This window comes from Aethalodelphis obliquidens, unplaced genomic scaffold (genome assembly GCF_003676395.1).
Source record: "Aethalodelphis obliquidens isolate GAN/ISIS:26980383/991018 unplaced genomic scaffold, ASM367639v1 scaffold55, whole genome shotgun sequence".
NCBI lineage: Eukaryota > Metazoa > Chordata > Mammalia > Artiodactyla > Delphinidae > Aethalodelphis > Aethalodelphis obliquidens.
Window position 1 is genome coordinate 8,708,420 of NW_020837999.1, and position 22,610 is coordinate 8,731,029.

The window sequence follows — 22,610 nt, forward strand, 5'->3', positions numbered from 1 at the left end:
TTCGACTCATGTGCATAGAATAAAAAGGACAGAATTCAAAATGGCTTTTCAAGTTTTCTCTATTTTTATAATATGATTGTGCTAGGCCAAATGATCATTTTAACATAATTTAAGAAGCACTGATTTGCATATCTAACAGTTTTCTCAGAGAGCTGTCACATTTGTAACTGGGGGCTATAATTCAAACACTGAACAATAAGTGAATATGCTGTCTGCCAGTCTTGTACACTGCCTTCAAATGGTGTAAAAATTCTCTGGGTAAGGTTTGCCCTTCCCTTTAAAAACATCATACATTATTTACAGAGTGTTAGCCACTTAACCTATAGGAAAGCTGTTAGCCATTCATGGTGCCATGAGGTTAGTGTGCAGGCTATACAGCCAGACTCATGCAGCACCATTTTGGGAGCCCAGGAAACTACCGAGTCAGTGACTCCAGTCCCGACCTGGCTATCGTTCTCTCTGCACGCTACATTATTGGCACCAAGTCCTCTTGGGAAGTTGTAATTGAGCTTATGTCACTCATGGTCCATTTTAAAAGCAACAGAGCTGGGTAGAAGATAGGAGATTAAAATCTGCCCCACTAAAATCTTAGTCAGAATGGAGGCTATTCTGTATCACACACCAGGAACTGGATATCTGACAAGTTTCTGCCGACAGTCTGGGGGAAAAAAAAAAATCACAGTTGATTCCTCAGGAAGAGATTAAAGAGGAATATATAGGACTGAAAGAAAATTCATTAAGGATAACTCAACCATAGTACCATGCACCTCTAAGATTTTTGCAAAAACTGAAGATATTAAAAATGGAAGTTTTCATGCATACCTCTTTGGAATTCTAAAAGTTTAAGATAAACATAAAGAAAACATTTTAAAATGACTTCTCTTTTAAAAGTTATCTCCTCCTGTCTCCCCATAAATAATTTTATGAGCTGTTTGGATCATACCATTTACTGAAGTATCTAAGCACAATCCTAGAAACTCGGTATTTTTTGAGAGAAAAAAACCATCTTCTATAAATACTGTATGTTAATTAATATAGTAAAAATTTTTGAGGACAAGAATTTGGAATTTTGTTATTTTACTTACCATGTGGGGAATAGACTCGTAAATTAATGGGTATGGAGGAAATCCCTTTATTCATTCCGGTTACTCGATCTGTTTCTGCTTCAATCTCATGGCGAACTTCATCAAAATCTGTAATTTTTCTTCCTTTGCAATGTAGAAATTCTGCATATTCTACAAAAGACAAATTAATACAACCTAAAATTCATGTACTCTTGCAATAATAAGGAAATAATGCTTCTTTAATTACAAGTCAAAGTAGCCAGTATTGCCTCTTCAGCCATCACAATGAGAGAACACAGTAGTTAACAAAAAGCACAGTTAATACTTTAGAAATATTAAACAGTTCAAATACTAAGGCTGCTAAATTTGCTAATTTTCAGATAAGCAATTAAGTATTATAAGCAGTCTTTAAACCACCTAGCCTACTAAATAAAGAGAATCCTGGCCCTCCAAATGATGAAACAAATAATAGCAACCAATTGTCAAAGAAATTAGAGCTAGGGTACACAAAAAGCCTACTTACTAATCCTATTAGAATGTCCTTTTTCAATATCACCACTTTATCACGATGGAATGCTAAATTATATAAATATAGCTTCAGAAGGCAAAAAGATTTAGAAACAATGTTTGCTTTATCTTTAAAAAGAAATAATATATGGAATATTTTAGCTTTAAAATATACTATTCAAAATACCACACCAATTTCTTTAATTAAAAAGATATTTTCTCAAGAAAAAAAAGATAGGATATTACAAAGAAACTATTTACCTGCAATCTAAAAAAAAAAAAAAAATCAGTATCTGTAGGCAGAAGGAAAAACTCTAAAGTAACTATATAATAACAGAATATTAGTTATTGTTAAATTTCAGTAACATCTTGAAACTGTTGTGCTATCAATTTCTATATCTGCTTCCAGAGATATCAAGTATATGATAAACAACACAACTCAGAAAAGGAAACTGATACTATTAGACCTAAAAATTTTATGATAATTTTAACAAGGGAACGAGTCTTAACAAATACTTTAATTTCTCTAACAACTAGCTGAAGAACTGCTCCACCAAACGTAGACTAAGGCTAAGTATCTTGGGACAGATAGCGGCTGAGAGAATTATTGGTAGTCTTTCTATGATTCCCCACCATAAATATTTAACCTTCACCCACTATATGGCAAGGCCAACAGGGAGACAACTACAAGATGTGGCTCATGCATCAATGGTGGAAGTATACACAACAATTAAGCTTCAAAAGGCTTCAGAAGTCTGGCCTGAAGAGACCACTGCATCATTTGGCATTTTCTTTCACACATTTACCCTCATTGGTGCTGTTTTTATTAGATTATAAATTCTTAGACGATAGAGCCTTTATTTTATTTACCCACTCAGTGGCTAGGCCAGTACCATGTAAGAGTTTAAAGATAAGTAGAGGATAAAACAATAAGAAAAATAAAGAGGAGCAATGGATGTCAGATCCTAAAAAATAAGCAAACAAAACTTAGTAAACATGAGCCATAAATAATTTATAATAAATAGTACTTTTCAATTCAACATGTTCTGTGGAAATTACAAATCTGAGAACTTTTGGCTATCGTAATTATTACGTTCATAGAGTTAAAAAGCTTCTGGATCAGGGACTACATTTTCAAGTATGTTACTAATCAATAATTCAAGTAACACAAATGTGTACTTCTCTTGTTGCCACTAGATGGCGCCTACTTGCTTTCTCTGCAGGAAACTAATGCCCTTCCAGAAAGCTGCAAAATCAATGCAATTTTCAAATTAGATTTAAATTCATTCCTGGACTTCTGAAAATGCTTTTATCTTGGAATTTAGAGATTGGAATTGTGCAGTACCATCTCAAACCTCTGTGTCTTTTTAGGGATAGGGTTCCACAAAGAGATTTAGGGATGTATTTACTGAGCTCCTACTACTTCTCAGGCACTGTTTTAGAAGTTGGGGATACAGTAAAGTGAAAAAAATAGTCTCTAGCCTCATGAAGCTTAAATTCCAGTGAGATAAAATAGTAAACAGTGTGTGTGTGTGCCAGATTATAAGTGCTATGGAGAAAATTGAATAGGGGGGATAATAAATACTGGGGAAGGGAGGTTGCTTTGTTATATGTGTCGGTCAAGGAAGGCTTCTCTGATATGATAAAGTAACATTTGAGCAAAGACTCAAGAAGCCATGCTTTACATAAGAGGATCCCAGTAGACTGCCTGAAGCAGGCTATGCTTGGCATATTGGAGGAAGAGCAAGGAGGCCAACGTGCCTGGAGCACAGAGCATGGGAGAGAGAGGCAGGAGATGAGATCAGAGCTGTGGTACAGACCTGGATGGTGTAGGGCCTGTGGGCCATACTAAGGGCTTTGATTTTTACTCAAAATGAATGGTAGAGCACTTGAAGCATTTTGGGTAGAGGGGAAACATGAGGTGACCTAGGTTTTAAATAAAGAACTGTACTGTTGTGTTAAGAACAGACAGAGAGGTATAAGAGAAGAAGCTGGCTAACAGAATAATAAAGGTGAGCTAATGAGGCTTGGACCTGGGTGAGAGTGGAGAAGTGGTTACATTCTAATGAAGTTTGAAGGAAAAACCAGCAGGATTTGCTGATGGATTAAAGGAGAGGTATGGGAGAAAGAAAGGAGTTAAGAATAACTTCAAGGAGGCTGACCTCAACAATGAGAAGAATTTTGAAGTAGAAAAGACTGACAGAAAGGAAGATGTTGGGGAGATGGGGTTGGGGATCAAGAGATCAGTTTGGCAACCCAGTAGAAAATGGGCAGAAGACCTTAATAGACATTTCTCTAAAGAAGACATACAGATGGCTAAAAAGCACATGAAAACATGCTGAACATCACTAATTATCAGAGAAATGCAAATCAAAACTACAATGAGGTATCACCTTACACCAGTCAGAATGGCCATCATCAAAATATCTACAAACAATAAATGCTGGAGAGGGTGTGGAGAAAAGGGAACCCTCCTACACTGTTGGTGGGAATGTAAATTGGTACAGCCACTATGGAGAACAGTATGGAGGTTCCTTAAGAAACTAAAAACAGAGTTACCATATGATCTAGCAAGCCCACTCCTGGGCATATATCCAGAGAAAACCTTAATTTGAAAAGATACATGCATCCCAATGTTCATTGCAGCACTATTTACAATAGCCAAGACATAGAAGCAACCTAAATGTCCATCGACAGAGGAATGGATAAAGAAGATGTGGTACATATATACAATGGAATATTACTCAGTCATAAAAAAGAATGAAATAATGCCATTTACAGCAACATAGATGAACCTATTGATTATCATACTAAGTGAAGTCAGACAGAGAAAGACAAATATCATGATATCACTCATATGTAGAATCTAACTTTTAAAAAGATACAAATGAACTTATTTACAAAACAGAAACAGATTTACAGATATCGAAAACAAACTGATGGTTACCAAAGGGGAAACGTGTGGGTAGGGGGGAGGGATAAATCAGAAGCTTGGGATGAACATATACACACTACTATATATAAGACAGATAACCAACAAGGTCCTACTGTATTGCACAGGGATCTCTACTCAATATTCTGTGATTACCTATATGAGAAAAGAATCTAAAAAAAGAATGAATATATGTATATGTATAACCAAATCACTTTGCTGTACACCTCAAACTAATACAACATTATAAATCAATTATACTCCAATAAAATTAAATTTAAAAGTTCAGTTTGGGACCTATTAAGTTTGTGATGCCTACTGCACACGACCCACATGGAGAAACAGAACTGCCACTAATGGTTGAGAATCACGCAGCTGAAAGACACACAATTCACATTCATCTCATCTGATAAGTGTATATCTATTCTGAAATTTTTACAGAAGATGGCAGTCAAGGGCTTGAGGAAAGGTTAGCCTTTTCTAATTAGCACAAAAATGCCTTGGGGCTGGATCTGTGAGTCTTTCATCTAGGGAAAAATCCAAGCTAGATTTATATGTATTTGGAATTCATTAAAGTTAGTCAAGTAGATGAGATCACTAAGTGAGAGACAAGGAAGAGGTCAGAGCACTGGGCCCCAGGTTTTCCAATGTTTAGAGGTCAGGAAATGGAGAGTAAGCCCGAGTGGTCAACAAAACCCAGAGAGAAAGGTGACCTAAAGCCAGTTAAAGAGAATGTTTCATGAAAGGAGACTTTCCACTCCATCAAATACTGCCAACATGTCAGGTAAGATGAGAACTAAGAACAAATCATAAAATTGGGCAACTTGAGGGTCATTCAGGATGTTGAAAAGGGCTGTTAGAGTGGAGTAGGGTGGGTGATAGTCTGATTGGAATAGACTTTAGAGAGAATGGGAGGAGAGGAAGTGGAGACTGGTTGCAGACACTTCTTTTAAAAAGTTGTGTTGTAAAGGAAAGGAAAGAAGTGAGAGGGCAGCTGGAGAGGGTTATGAAGTCAAGGGAGGGTTTTATAAAGATGGGCAAACTAATAGCATGTTCATAGGCTGATGGTATTAATCCAGTCCTGAGGAAAAGCTGATGGTGCAGAAGTGAGAAGGGACAAGTGCTAAAGTGATGTCTCAAGGAAGAGGGGATAGGAAGCACTAGAAAGAAACATGCCAGTTCATCCATAGGAACAGGAAGGAAACAGAATAATGAGTACTGACGGACGACAAAAGTCGGTAGAATTGATGGTGGTGGGAGCATGTGAAATTCATCAGGTGAGAGTGGGGATTTATCATTTTGTCGAGTCATTTTACGCCTGTAGAAAACATTTCTGTATTCTCACTGATTAAACCCTACAAAGACTATTATTTTTACCACAAAATACCACACACACACACACACACACACACACGCACGCACACACATAGAGTGATCCTAAATGACCTAAGAGTAACCATAGCAGGAATGTCAACTTGGGTCTCAACTATGTCCATCACTGGGATTCAGACCTGCCCAGCATATCAGAAGGACTAATGGACAGGAACCACAAAATCCCTATTTCTATGGGTCTCAAAGAGCTTCCTGGGAAATAATTCATCCTACAGGATAGAAAATTCAGGGAAAACCTAATCTAAATTGTCAGAAGGGAGCTACCTGTAGTCCATCCTCTACCCAGGTCCAGAGACTCATAGGTCTATGTCCCCTTCATCTCTAACAGTACAGTGATAATTGTCAGACCACATATCCTACTTTCTTATTAGAAAAACATGGCAACCATAACTACATTTCAGAATTTATAGCTACAGGATTACATTGTCAATAAGATGAGTCCTCCTAGCAACAAGATAAGCCACTCCTGTTATGGGATCCCAGCTCTCTAGCAAGCAGACTATAAATAGGTGGACAGCAGAGGTGGCATACATGTTTTTGAACAATTGCCCATAGTTGCTATTGAGGAGGATCATCAATCAGCTTATCATCACACAATCCCTGAATAAATCTTGATTAGCAGTGCAGAATTTAAAGGTCACAGCTTTACTTCCCTGCTGTCCAAAAATACAATTATAAATGAAAATCTTATAAAGGATTACCACAAGAACAATGAACCATTTACTATACTCACGTCTGAAGAATGTTCACATGAGTTTGGGGATGAAGGAAATTCTAACACCTGAGCCAAACCCTACAGAACACGCTGCACCAGCCAATCAACAGTTAGACTTTTTAAGAGCTTATAAGTGTGTATCTTCTAAGACTTTTATACTGTTGTAAATTAATATGCCTAAAGGTCTAACAAACCTCATCTTACGGTCCTGAGATAAATTCTTTCTCATAGAAAGGTACAGTTTCCAGTGGCACAAGCTCTCTTGGCATGTTCTCAGTGTTCCTTTCATTCTAAATGCTTGGTAGTTGGGCACATGGAATGATCTCTTTCTCAAACAATTCCAGGCTTCAGCCCAAGTTCAGTCTGAATGGAGAGTGATTAAATTTCTTAGCCACAAGCTCATATAAAGGTTGAAGGCTATGTGTATATAAGCAATGAAATCCTAATAATGCATCCATGAAATTCTTTTGTGTGTCAGTATAACCTACCTTGCTGAAATTCATAGTATGTTTTCAGTTTCACAAAATAAGACTCTAGTTTAAAAAATCCTTCCTGTTTTCCCAGTATTAAAGCAAAGGTTAAGATACATTTTTATATCAAAGAATGATTTGGGAGAAAAAAGAGGATATTAAAAAAAAAATCAGAGCTATCATTCTATTTTATTTTTATTTCCCTATAAAGCATTTTAGCACTGTCATTTCTGCTGATCATGAAAAACAAATTACGCTAGGTTAAACAGCTGACAAATTGTTTGGGGGCAGGATGATATGGTTTGTGCCTGGGCAGAATTCCAATCATCTGTGAAAAGCACAGCATGACCATAAGAATTTAAATATTCCCAATATGCCCCTTCCATGGGGAAAAACATTCATATGTTTCAATTAATCAAGGTTAAGTAGAAAGGAATTATTATGGAGCACAGGCATATAACCTCCTGTCAATCTTTATTCTAAGAACTAGGGTCCTCAATACTTTAGCTGGAGTTTTATTTCTAAAATGTTTTAATAGCAATGTTTTTAAGCACGGGGCTCCAATGAAAATGGAGTACATTGGACACATAAACAGGGAATGGTTTTAATTGCAACTAGCTAAATCCACTGGCTGTAAAGACCATCTAGTATGACTACATTTAAAAACATATTTCCTTAAAGGCAAAGGCTGCATTTTATTCATCTGTGTTTCCCTAATGCCTATCATATTTAGAGAAAAGAACACCTGTAGATTTCTTCCTTCTTCTTTAAAGAAGTCCTCTTTGCATACCATTGAGCAATTTGGAAAAATGCTTCCAGAAAGCCTTCATGTCATTCCAAATTGAAGGCAAGAGCCTGGAACGGTGGTTAACTAAGCAACAAGGCAAGTTAGATATGAATTATACAGACCCAGATATACAGCAGAAGTCAACTGTGTCCTAAGGTAAACAGGGAAAGTTTAGTAATCAAAAAAAAAGAAAAGAAAAGAAAATCTAAAGAAACAAACAATTAACCTGAGGGAGTCCAACAGTGGGTGAAAGGTAGAGGTCCCAGTCAGAGGGTAAAGAACAATAGGGTGGGAATAAGAAGGGCCAAGATTTCATAGCAGACAAAAGGTGGGTGCTAAGCAGGTATCAGAGACCAGCTGCAGAGACTAGGGGTAAGCATCAGGGCTCTGGTACTCCTGAGGCAGAGGAGGAGGCCAAAACAGAACTCCAGACCCAAGTGAGCCAGATGGTCCAAGGCAAAAAAACAAGGTGAGAATTCAGTCATGAAAAGGGAGGTAGAGCCTTTTTCACAGGAAACAAAGCCAAAGCCACCACATACACCTCAGTAAAGAGAGATTAATAATAGTACTTCCTTGATATTTACTGCTTAACGACGGCCTATACAGGTTGCTTGCCTAAGAGTTGGGCTGGGTCTAAATCCTGGGTGAGGCTAACCCTACAGGTGAGGATTGAGTGGCCACAGAACAGTGCTGGCATATGAGACCAGGACTAACATTTGGCAGAAATCCATCCAGCAATAGGAATTTGTATGGAATTCTACCACAAGTGCCAAAAATAACAATCAGAGAATCAGCAGCTGTAATACTTACATAGCGCAATTTAGTTCCATATTTTTTCAGAAGGAGCTCAAAAAGTATAACAAAAATTAACTCTATTTCATAATCCTCGTTTCCACGTAAAACACAATTGAGAAAGGAGACCTTCAAGATGGCGAAGGAGTAAGCCGTGGAGATCACCTTCCTCCCCACAAATACATCAGAAATACATCTACATGTGGAACAACTCCTACAGAACACTTACTGAACGCTGGCAGAAGACCTCAGACCCCCCCAAAGGCAAGAAACTCCCCCACGTACCTGGGTAGGGCAAAAGAAAAAAGAAGAAACAGAGACAAAGAATAGGGTCAGGGGCTTCCCTGGTGGCGCAGTGGTTGAGAGTCTGCCTGCCAATGCAGGGGACACCGGTTCGTGCCCCAGTCCGGGAAGATCCCACATGCCGCGGAGCGGCTGGGCCTGTAAGCCATGGCCGCTGAGCCTGCGCATCCAGAGCCTGTGCTCCGCAGCGGGAGAGGCCACGGCGGTGAGAGGCCCGTGTACCACAACAACAACAAAAAAAAAGAATAGGGTCGGGACCTGCACCAGTGGGAAGGAGCTGTGAAGGAGGAAAGGTTTCCACACACTAGGAAGCCCCTTCGTGGGCGCAGACTGCGGGTGGCAGAGGGGGGAAGCTTCGGAGCCACAGAGGAAAGCGCAGCAACGGGGGTGCGGAGTACAAAGCGGAGAAATTCCCGCACAGAGGATCGGTGCCGACCGGCACTCACCAGCCCAAGAGGCTTGTCTGCTCACCCGCCGGGTCGGGCGGGGCTGGGAGCTGAGGCTCGGCTTCGGTCGGAGCGCCGGGAGACGACTGGGGTTGGTGGCATGAACACAGCCTGAAGGGGTTAGTTCGCCACAGCTAGCCAAGAGGGAGTCCGGGAAAAGGTCTGGAGCTGCCGAGGAGGCAAGAGACTTTTTCTTCCCTCTTTGTTTCCTGGTGTGCGAGGAGAGGGGATTAAGAGCGCTGCTTAAAGGAGCTCCAGAGACGGGCGCGAGCCACGGATATCAGCGCGGACCCCAGAGTCGGGCCTGAGATGCTAAGGCTGCTGCTGCCGCCACCAAGAAGCCTGTGTGCCAGCACAGGTCACTATCCACACCTCCCCTCCTGGGGGCCTGTGCAGCCCGCCACTGCCCGGGTCCCATGATCCAGGGGCAACTTCCCTAGGAAAACACACAGCTCACCTCAGGATGTTGCAATGTCACGCCAGCCTCTGTCGCCACAGGCTCGCCCCGCACTCCGTACCCCTCCCTCCCCCCGGCCTGAGTGAGCCAGAGACCCCAAATCAGCTGCTACTTTAAACCCATCCTATCTGAGCGAAGAACAGATGCCCTCAGGCGACCTACACGTAGAGGTGGGTCCAAATCCAACTGAACCCAAGAGCTGTGTGAGCAAAGAGAAAGGGAAATTTCTCCCAGCAGCCTTAGGATCAGCAGATTAAATCTTCACAATCAACTTGATGTACTCTGCATCTCTGGAATACTTGAATAGACAATGAATCATCCCAAAATTCAGGCGGTGGACTTTGAAAGGAAGTGTAGACTTGGGGTTTGCTTTCTGCATCTAACTTGTTTCTGGTTTTATGTTTATCTTAGTTTAATATTTAGAGGTTATTACCACTGGTAGATTTGTTTATTGATTTGGTTGCTCTCTTCCATATATATATATATTATTTTCCTTTTTCTCTTTTTGTGAGTGTGTATGTGTATGCTTCTTTGTTTGATTTTGTCTGTATAGCTTTGCTTTTACCATTTGTTCCAGGGTTCTGTCTGTCATTGGTGGATTTGTTTTTTGGTTTCATTGCTCTCTTCTTTCTTTCTTTTTTATTACTTTATAATTTTTTTAGTTTTTAATAATTTTTTTAATTTTAATAACTTTATTTCACTTTATTTTTTTTCTTTCTTTCAATTTTTCTCCCTTTTCTTCTGAACCGTGTGGCTCACAGGGTCTTGGTGCTCCTGCCAGGTGCCAGGCCTGTGCCTCTGAGGTGGGAGATCCGAGTTCAGGATCTCCTGAAGGAGTCTCGTCCACCAGAGACTTCCTGGCTCCACGTAATATCAAACAGCGAAAGCTCTCCCAGAGATCTCCATCTCAACACTAAGACCCAGCTCCACACAACGACAAGCAAACTACAGTGCTGGACACCCTATGCCAAACAACTAGCAAGACAAGAACACAGCCCCACTCATTAGCAGAAAGGATACCTAAAATCATAATTAGGTCACAGACACCCCAAAACACACCACCGGACGTGGTCCTGCCCATAAGAAAGACAAGATCCAGCCTCATCCACCAGAACACAGGCACCAGTCCCCTGCACCAGGAAGCCTACACAACCAACTGAACCAACCTTACCCACTGGGGGCAGACACCAAAAACAACAGGAACTACAAACCTGCAGCCTGTGAAAAGGAGACCCCAAACACAGTAAGTTAAGCAAAATGAGAAGACAGAAACACACAGCAGATGAAGGAGCAATGTAAAGACCCACCAGACCAAACAAATGAAGAAGAAACAGGCAGTCTACCTGAAAAAGAATTCAGAGTAATGATAGTAAAGATGATCCAAAATCTTGGGAATAGAATGGAGAAAATACAAGAAACATTTAACAAAGACCTAGAAGAACTAAAGAGCAAACAATGATGAACAACACAATAAATGAAATTGAACATTCTCTAGAAGGAATCAATAGCAGAATAACTGGGCTTCCCTGGTGGCGCAGTGGTTGCGAGTCCGCCTGCCGATGCAGGGGACGCGGGTTCGTGCCCCGGTCCGGGAGGGTCCCACGTGCCGCGGAGCGGCTGGGCCCGTGAGCCATGGCTGATGAGCCTGTGCGTCTGGAGCCTGTGCTCCACAACGGGAGAGACCACAACAGTGAGAGGCCCGCGTACAGCAAAAAAAAAAAAAAAAAAAAAAAATAGCAGAATAACTGAGGCAGAAGAATGAATAAGTGACCTGGAAGATAAAATAGTGGAAGTAACTACCACAGAGCAGAATAAAGAAAAAAGAATGAAAAGAATTGAGAACAGTCTCAGAGACCTCTGGGACAATATTAAATGCACCAACATTCGAATTATAGGGGTCCCAGAAGAAGAAGAGAAAAAGAAAGGGACTGAGAAAATATTTGAAGAGATTATAGTTGAAAACTTCCCTATTATGGAAAAGGAAATAGTCAATCAAGTCCAGGAAGCACAGAGAGTCCCATACAGGATAAATCCAAGGAGAAACACAGCAAGACACATATTAATCAAATTATGAAAAATTAAATACAAAGAAAAAATATTAAAAGCCACAAGGGAGAAACAACAAATAATATACAAGGGAATCCACATAAAGTTAACAGCTGATCTTTCAGCAGAAACTCTGCAAGCCAGGAGGGAATGGCAGGACATATTTAAAGTGATGAAAGGGAAAAATCTATACCCAAGATTACACTAGCCAGCAAGGATCTCATTCAGATTCGACAGAGAAATTAAAACCTTTACAGACAAGCAAAAGCTAAGAGAATTCAGCACACCAAACCAGCTTTACAACAAATGCTAAAGGAACTTCTCTAGGCAGGAAACATAAGAGAAGGAAAAGACCTACAATAACAAACGCAAAACAATAAGAAAAGCGTAGTAGGAACATACATATTGATAACTACCTTAAATGTAAATGGATTAAATGCTCCAGTAAAAAAACATAGACTGGCTGAATGGATACAAAAACAAGACCTGTATATATGCTGTCTACAAAAGACCCATTTCAGACCTAGGGACACATACAGACTGAAAGTGAGGGGATAGAAAAAGATATTCCATGCAAATGGAAATCAAAAGAAAGCTGGGGTAGCAATTCTCATATCAGACAAAATAGACTTTAAAACAAAGATTATTACAAGAGACAAAGAAGGAGACTACATAATGATCAAGGGATCAATCCAGGAAGAAGGTATAACAATTGTAAATATTTATGCACCCAACATAGGAGCACCTCAATACATAAGGCAAATGCTAACAGCCATAAAAGGGGAAATCGACAGTAACACAATCATAGTAGGGGACTTTAACACCCCGCTTTCACCAATGGACAGATCATCCAAACTGAAAATAAATAAGGAAACACAAGCTTTAAATGATACATTAAACAAGATGGACTTAATTGATATTGATAGGACATTCCATCCAAAATCAACAAAATACACTCTTCTCAAGTGTTCATGGAACATTCTCCAGGATAGATCATATCTTGGGTCACAAATCAAGCCTTGGTAAATTTAAGAAAATTGAAATCATATCAAGTATCTTTTCTGACCACAACACTATGAGACTAGATATCAATTACAGGAAAAAATCTGTAAAAAATACAAACAAATGGAGGCTAAACAATAAAATACTGGGACTTCCCTGGTGGCACAGTGATTAAGAATCTGCCTGCAGGGTGGGAGGGAGGGAGACGCAACAGGGAAGACATATGGGAACATATGTTTATGTATGACTGATTCACTTTGTTATAAAGCAGAAACTAACACACCATTGTAAAGCAATTATACCCCAATAAAGATGTTAAAAAAAAAAAAAAAAAAAAAAAAAGAATCTGCCTGCAAATGCAGGGGACACAGGCTCGATCCCTGGTCCTGGAAGATCTCACATTCAGCAAAGCAACTAAGCCCGTGTGCCAAAACTACTGAGCCTGCTCTCTAGAGCCCACGATCCACAACTACTGAAGCCCGTGAGCTGGAGCCCATGCTCTGCAACAAGAGAAACCACCGCGATGAGAAACCCATGCAGCACAATGAAGCGTGGCCCCTGCTCGCCACAACAAGAAAAAGCCGGGCACAGCAACGAAGACCCAATGCAGCCATAAATTAATTGATTAATTAATTATTTTTTTAAAAAGTTTTCTGAAGAACCTAGGGGCAGGACAGGAATAAAGATGCAGACGTAGAGAATGGACTTGAGGTCATGGGGAGAGTGAAAGGTAAGCTGGGACGAAGTGAGAGAGTGGCCTGGCCTACTCTCACTACCAAATGTAAAATAGATGGCTAGCGGGAAGCAGCTGCATAGCACAGGGAGATCAGCTCAGTGCTTTGTGACCACCTAGAGGGGTGGGATAGGGAGGGTGGGAGGGAGACACAAGAGGGAGGGGATATGGGGATAAATGTTTACGCATAGCTGATTCACTTTGTTATACAGCAGAAACTAACACAACATTGTAAAGCAATTATATTCCAATAAGGATGTTTAAAAAAAAAAGAACATTCCACCCAAAAAAACAAAACAAAACAAAACACAATTGAGAGATAAACCATACTCCAAATACTGAAACCAAATAGGAAGCAGGTCAAGCACTTGGCCAAAAATTGCAAAGTGGATAATTAAGTCTCAGCAGCATCTGACATGATTTTCCTCCTCTTCCTTGAAACATTCTCTTCTACTGACTCCCATTATTCCAACTTTCCTGACTTTTTCTTCTTCCTCTCTTACGTCTCCTTCACCATATCCTTTGCTCATTGTTCCTTCTCTTCACCACTTCTAAATACTGGAGTGCAGCTAGACTCCCTCCCAGACCTTCTTATTTTCTTTGTCATCTCTCTTTCCCTAGGTGGATATCCTATCCTCTCTTATATAATCTATTGGCCTTTAAAAAAGTATATATATATATATATATATATATATATACACACACATGTGATATATATATCAAATATATATATATCACAAATATATCTCCCCAAATTCATGTCTCAAGCATTCTAATTCTAATGTTTAATTGACATTTCCACTTGGATGTCTAATAGATCTCAATATTAACATGTCCCAAACCAAACTTTTAATCCCCCATTGCCTTCCCCTCTCATCATCCACATTTCCTCCTTCTCCTGTCTTCCACATCTCAATTATTGATACTACCATTGAATCAGGTCCTCGAATCAAACAACAGCTATTTCTGCATCCTTCTTTTCCTCCGCTCTCTCCCAGTCATCTTCTCACTGCCTCAACTGTGGCCATCCTCCTTCTAAGCTGATGCCACCTGTTACCTGGACTACCGTAAAAGCATCCCAACTGGTCTTCCTGATTCCACTCCACTGAATCCATTCTCCACATGGCAGCTAGAGAGGTCTTTCTAAAACATATGTCAGATCATGTCTCTTCCTTTTTAAAAAATTTTTACTGGTTTTCCAGATCAGTCAGAAATATCCAAATTACTCTCCCCAGCCTACAAAGTCCTAGACAGTCTGAACCCTGTGTACCTCTATCTGTAACACTATTTCTACCCTCTGTGCTCAAAACACTTTAGCTGCAACATCCTCCCCACCCCAGGGTCCCTCTATAAGGTGCTCCTCTTCGGGAATGTCCTTCATCCAGATCTCTGCATGTGTGGCTCCATCCTGTCATTTACTTCTCATCCAAAATACCATCTCTAATTTAGAAAGCCTTCCTTGATCAGGCAAAGTAAAGTCACACTCTATCACATCATCTAATTTACTTTCTTCTGTGCACATAATCATTATGTGAAGATTTTGTTTTTCATTGCCTGTCTTCACCTACTGGAATACAAGCTCTATGAGAACAGGAACATTATCTGCTGTACTCCCAGTACCTAAAACGATGAATTTCATCTATTGGGCATTCAATATATATTTTTTGAATTAAAGAGCAAATAAACGAATGAGTAAATGAGTGAATGAATCAACAAATAAACACTGGCGGACACTTGAGGTTTGTGGGTATTGAGAAGAAAATGATCATAAATATACGGCTTTTGACATGTTGAGTTTGATATCTTTGAAATATCCAAGTAGAGCTTCAAGCAGTCAGCTGGAAATACATGTCTGGAGTTTAGCCCAGGAGCTATAAATGTGAGATTCATAGGTGCATGAGTTGTAACTGAAGTCATGGCGTAGAAGCGATTCCCTAAGGGAGAATACGAAATGACACAGAAAGAAGCCTTGGGTAGGTGCAAACTTTAAAGGCCAGGTAGAAGATAATGCATCAGCAAAAAAGACAGAGTTGGCCAAAGAGATAGAACAAAAACTAGGAGTATTTGGCATCATGGAAGCTAAAAGAATAGTGTATGTTTTAAGGAGAGAATAATTAATAATGTTAAAAGCTGTTGAAAGGGCAAGGTAAATACTAGCAAGTGACTATTGGCATTTATAGAAATTGAGTATGTATTATATAGTTTCCTGTATGCTTAAACAATGTTCTATACATAATTTAAATATTTCTTGTTATTTCAAAAGTTTTTGCTATTGATTACTTTGCTAACTTAAAAATTGTTTTATCTTTTGTATGCTTTTCTTTTTATTGTGTCTCTTCTTCTGTTTTTAAGGCATATTCCCATTCTAACTGGCAGCGTTATATTTTATTCTAGACTGAGAAGTCCAATAACCTAGTATGTATGGTCTGACTCTAAATTAAGACTGGAATTGCCCAGAGTAAGGCCACGACCCTGCAAAAATGAACTTTAGGTCATAGTCTTTGTAATATTAATTTTGGCTGCCCAAGACTCTTTTTACTTCCTCCTGATAATCAGCTAAGTTTAGAAACTGAAAAGAGGTTTCCAAATAAGTGAGTTATTACAGTATTATTAAAGAGTAATGAATGTACAATTTCAGAAACAGCAAACATGTCAATGTTATTTCTTGTTTTAAAAAGACAAAAATAAGGTGATCTGCCAAGTAAAAATCTGTGATTAAAGTGAAATCACTAGACTTTGTCATGAAAGTTCAAGTAATCAGACTGCTATACAAAAAATATAACAGAAAGTCTAAAGTTTGCAAAATGAAAATATTTTCCCATAGAATCTTATACACAAGAAATGAAGTTTATAAATGAAATTTAAGTAGTAATCATATCAGAATTACAAGTGTATAAATACGTAACTAAAAAAATTCTCAAAATATCAAATTACAATATTCATTGCTGGATATATTTGCAGCTGGACAAAGAAAAATTTTTCTATGAGTGTGAGCTTCTACACACAATTTGTCAGCAACACTATTCCATCTAAATATTTTAACAATATCTTAGTGTATTTGGTAAGCTCCTCAAATGTCTTCATGAAGGTCATTATCAGTTAGAAACAGAGCCAACTTAACTTTTTATGTGGTGAAAGGTATAAATAGAAGTTCATTTCTTACACATGAATATTCAATTTTTGCAAAACTGTTTGTTGAAAATACTACCCTTTCTCCATTGAATAGTCTTTCCACTTTTATCAAAAATCAGTTGTCTATATATCTGTAGGTCTATTTTTGAACTCTGTTCTGTTCCAATGGTCTATTTGACTATATTTATATCAATGCCACACTATCTTGATTATTGTAGCTTTGTAACAAGTCTTAAAATCAGGTAGTGTTCATTCTCCAACTTTGTTGTTATGTTTTAAAGTTGTTTTAGCTATTCTGGGTCCTTTGCATTTCCTAGGAATTTTAGAATCAGCTTGTCAATTTCTACAAGACAATTTAATTTTTTTAATCTTTATCTACAGCATTCTTTACAGTATTACTAAAGAATAGTTTTCTGGGCTTCCCTGGTGGCGCAGTGGTTGAGAGTCCACCTGCCGATGCAGGGCACACGGGTTCGTGCCCCGGTCCGGGAAGATCCCACATGCCGTGGAGCGGCTGGGCCCATGATCCATGGTCGCTGAGCCTGCGCGTCTGGAGCCTGTGCTCCGCAACGGGAGAGGTCACAATAGTGAGAGGCCCACGTACCACAAAAAAAAAAAAAAAAAAGCCTCAAGCTTGCACATACACACACATATACACACACACAGCATGTTTAGCTAAAAGCATGAGAATTTTCCCATGAATGCCTACTCTGCTAAATGCACTAAATTTTAACAAAAGTACATATTCTTAAAAATGAGAGGTACATCTCCTCTAAATTCTGTCTCATTAGAGCAAATCACTTCAGTGCTGTAGAGAGTCATACAAAAATATTTATTATCAACTGTGGCCCAATCACTAAGCAGTCAGAATCAGTATGGGATAGCTTGGTAATGAGAGTACATATTTTTGCAACGAAGTCTGCATAAACGAAAAATTATGAATGTATGAGAATTCTTGGGCATAATATTCAAAACTGATTGCATAAAACTAAAATGCAAAGTAACTCTTCTGACAAAAGCCCTTTGCTTCATAAATTACAAAAATTATTCTATGACTCAGACAATAGAGCCTATCTAACCACTTCCTGAAAACTTAAAAAGGGGAGAAAGGAAAGAGGGAGGGAGGAAGGGAGAAAACTAAAAATTGCCCCTAGTATGAAGAAAACTCAATTAATAGAACTGGTCAATTAGTGTTTGAATTATCTAAATGGAGATAAATAAATTTAAAATATTTTTAAGGCCACCCTTAAATAATTTTTTATTTAATCTCAAGGGATTCTCATAAGAACACCCAACACTTAGCAAAACCCAATGCATTATGTGTTTCATTTTAAATGATGCTAAAAGAAATGTACCTATAAAGAAAAACAAAACAAAGTTCTCATCTGAAACTCAGTACTATGGTTTTTGCCAATTCAATTTGCTTGTATATTAATGCTTAGCTGCAGTAGTCATCAATTATCTCAGTAGGAACTTAATAAATAGAAAATTCTCTCACAAGGACACTCACCTCCTTGAAAAGGGGCTCAAACATGGAAGCAAACAATTACTTTTGCAAAATAGATAAAATTCTAAGAGTTGAAAAAAGGATAATCAGTAAAAAACATATAAGAAAAAAATCACCTTGCTTGGAAAGTAAGTGCACTCATTTTAGAGGGTCCTCAGATATGAATATATCACATGGATCACAATGAAGAGTGTAATCTCAATAACAATGTATTAACTACTGGATCATCCAAATGTGTCATCATACTAAAGACTGATTTGAAAATATGGCCTATTACTTGATAACCCACTTAGTTAGTTCATCTATCACATTAGATGAGCCCATGAAGACTATCTGCATCCTTCCTCTTTCAACCACAAAATCTACACATAAATCATCCCTAAGGTAGGTTTCCCCTTGTTAACATTCTTGCAAAGTCAGCCATGCTGTGCAATATTCTATAGTTGAGAACATGAGTGTTTAAAACTTTGGAATCAGACCTGAGTTTGAAGTTTCTCCATTTCTTTATCTCGTGCCTTGGAAAGTCATTTACATTGCCCGATCCCTAGTTTCCTCCTCTGTAAATGGTATCTCATTCATAGGTTGCTGTGAGGACAAAAGCATGGCCATGTCTGCTTCTTTCATAAAAGTTCTCCCAGTGACTACTCTCCCAGTAACTAGTTATATGGTCTCAACAAATGTATATTATTCAATACATACATCAAAGAATACATCATACACATTTACATACACATATCAAAGAATAAATGAATGAAGGCATTTAACACATAGTAAGCCCTTAATTTTAAAAATAACCAAAGATCATCAAGAAATCTACAAACAATAAATGCTGGAAAGGGTGTGGAAAAAAGGGAAGCCTCCTGCACTGTTGGTGGGAATGTAAATTGGTGCAGCCACAATGGAGAATAGTATGGAGGTTCTTAAAAAACTAAAAGTAGAGCTACCATATGATCCAGCAATACCACTACTGGGCATACACCTGGAGAAAACCATAATTCGAAAGGATACATGCACGCCAGTGTTCACTGCAGCACTATTTACAATAGCCAGGACATGGAAGCAACCTAAATGTCCAACGACAGAAGAATGGATAAAGAATATGTGGTACATATATGCAATAGAATATTACTCAGCCATAAAAAGAATGAAATAATGCCATTTGCAGCAACATGGCTGAATCTAGAGATTGTCATAATGAATGAAGCAAGTCAGAGAAGGACAAATATCGTATGATATTGCTTACATGTAGAATCTAAAAAAAGGCTACAAATGAACTTATTTACAAAATGGAAATAGAGTTACAGATGAGAAAACAATCTTATGGTTACTAGGGGAGGGGGGAGGGATAAATTGGGAGATTGGGACTGACATATACACAGTACTATATATAAAATAGATAACTAATAAGGACCTACTTTATAACACAGGGAACTATATGGGAAAAGAATCTTAAAAAGAGTGGATATATGTATATGTATAACTGATTCACTTTGCTATACAGCAAAAAGTAACACAACATTGTAAATCAACTATACTCCAATAAAATTTTTTTTAAAAAATAACCAAAGAAATTTTAAGTAAATATGTAACAGCTAATCTAAATAGCAGAGGTCTTGGTTTCAGAGAGGATAAATAGGTTGCCTGAGGTCACACAGCTAGGAGGTGGCAGTCCAGAATTTAAATCCAGACAATCTGACTCCTAAGGACAATCTGTTAACCATCCCAGACTAACTGCTTCTCACTACTTCAAGCTTTCTCCTCCTAGGAGCATCCAATTCTCAGCCTTTCACAGCTTCTTTGTCCTCAGTAGATCCTTCTTTCCACCTGCCACCCACCTATGTGTGCATTTCTCAAAGTCCAGGAATCACACGTGCTACTCTCTCTACCATGGTTCGTGTTTCTGGAAGCTCTGGAACCTTTCCCCATAAAAATGTACAAACTTACGTATACACAGAATTTTCAGTATAATTTCAGGGTATTCATAGATAACTCTGCAGTACCCTCTTCCTCACAGGAATATGTGTTTAAAGCACCTAATATACTGACTCCTTCATAGCAAACACTCAATAGATGATGTGTATCATGATTATAATATGTGCCTATCAAAATATTAGCTAACAAGGTCCTGCTCAAAGATCATTTCCACCAAAAACTTCCTTTGATCACTTCACTGACTGTAAGGAATGTTTTTCTCCTCTGTGAATGTAATTTTACAGGTAGAAAGAAACTTAACGGTTCTCTATCCAAAGTAACATGTTTAAAAATATTCATATAACATGTATTATACATTCCACAACACAGGAACTATTTATTTATATGTCTTATCTCCAATACTATAATGAAAGTGCTAAGAGAGTAGGGACTGTTTCACTTCTTCAACTTAACATTCCTTAAAGAAACAGGAATGATTAAAAAAATAAATGAGTGAATGAATGAATAATTCCAAGTTAAACCTGAATTACTGTTCAGTATTTTTCAAAAACACATGAGGCCTAGAATGTCTCTTTCAGTATTTTAGAACTTCCAGTATTTTTTTTTCTGATTCAGTATGAATCAACATTATGGAGCAAAATCTTTTTCTCAGCAGATCTCTTTAGAATCTTTTTTACGAGCCATCTCCTCCCCTTCTGGTCTAATCAGTTATAGAGACAAGCTCTGGATAAGACTCTTGAGAGTATGTTTTTGCTCTCTGGACTTCATTTTAGTGAGAAATTTAACACCACAAAAATATTATATTTTCAGTCTCCCAAAAACCTCTGCTTTTGTGATAAGGTTTTTTATTCCCTTAGTGAGCAAGCCTTCAATTACACACTGTGCTTCTTAGGTGACAGAATTGAGACTGCTTTCCATTCTATAATATAATATATCCTTTCAACTGGGAGTTGAGTTTCTGGCGAAAATCTACTTATTAAGCAACTAATACTATAGGCGACACAGAGTGATAAGCTATAATTCACAATCTTGAAGAACTTACCCAAGTTGGAGAAAGAAGACAAACTTGTGAAAATTAAGCACAAGATTTAAATAAGATTCCAGAATAGAAAACACCATCATGAGTAATTGACAAATAAATGGTGCACCTTGGTGTCATGTGGATTTAGAAAGGGTGGGGGTCTTTTTAGGCTGGGGTGGATTTATGGAAAGACTTGAGTATGAACTAAATTTAGGAGAATAGATAGAATTGAGGGAAAGCCAAGAGACCATTTAAAACTACAAACAAATTACAAAAAAAGCACCAAGGTGGAAAAGCAAAGGGAGTTGAGGATGAACCAGCCAGGAAAATAACAAGAAATATCCAATTTAAAAAATATATTTGAGGGACTTCCCTGGTGGTCCAGTGGTTAAGAATCCTCCTTCCAATGCAGGGGGTGCCGGTTCGATCCCTGGTCGGGGAACTAAGATCCCACATGCCGTAGTGCGGCACTAAGCCCGAGTGCCGCACTACTGAGCCTGCGCGCTCTAGGGCCCACACACCACAACTAGAGAGAAGCCGGCTCACCACATGAAACATCACGCATGCCACAACGAAGATCCCACATGCCGCAACTAAGACCCAATGCAGCCAAATAAATAAATAAATTTCAAAAATTAAATTAAAAAATATATTTGAGGGACTTCCCTGGTTGTCCAGTGGTTAAGATTCCATGCTTACACTGAAGGGGGCACAGGTTCGATCCCTAGTCGGGGACTAAGATCCTGCATGCCGCACGCACGGCAAAGAAAAATACACACACACACACACACACACACACACACACACACACACATATATATATAAAATTTGAGAAATGAATGAATGAAAGCATAAAGCATTTATGGAGGAGTGCAGGAGACAGAATGCACCCCTCTTCGTGGGTAAATACTAAATGAGGTGATGCACATAAAGCATTCAGCACAGTGTCCATTCCATACTATGAATGTAAAAAATGTAGGTTATTATTATGGTTATTATTTTTCCAAATGAGCAACACAAAAGTAGTAGCTGAAATTTGACATGCTCTTCTTTTGATTTTTATGACCTGTTGAGGAAAGAAGTTTCCTCAGAAAACAAACTGAATTCTGATAACAGCTACTGGATTCTTTCTTGTTAACATCCTCAAAGAAGATATTAAAGAACTAATTGAAGGCCACTGATAAGCACTGAGCGGTGAAAAGTTAGAGACGATAGTTGTGGCTATATATATATATACTGCACTTTGTAGTCCTAATGGTGATTTTTGACCATAACACATCATGGTCTTAAAAGCTGATTTAGAATGCTGTGCCTATAGGAGATGGAAGCGCATTGCATATAAAAATTCATACTCACCTTCAAAGATAAGTTG

General features: G+C 38.5%; 1 protein-coding gene across 5 annotated transcripts in view; it reads right to left on the reverse strand.

The window, feature by feature from the left end:
* The window catches only part of DNM3 (dynamin 3), a 571,656-nt gene that overhangs the window by 414,237 nt on the left and 134,809 nt on the right, over nucleotides 1–22,610 (reverse strand). For all 5 annotated transcript variants that reach the window (XM_027086312.1, XM_027086311.1, XM_027086315.1 and 2 more), the window contains exon 3: nucleotides 1,086–1,235. In XM_027086312.1, coding sequence (XP_026942113.1) covers nucleotides 1,086–1,235 — 150 coding nt within the window. The remainder of the gene's footprint in view (nucleotides 1–1,085; nucleotides 1,236–22,610) is intronic.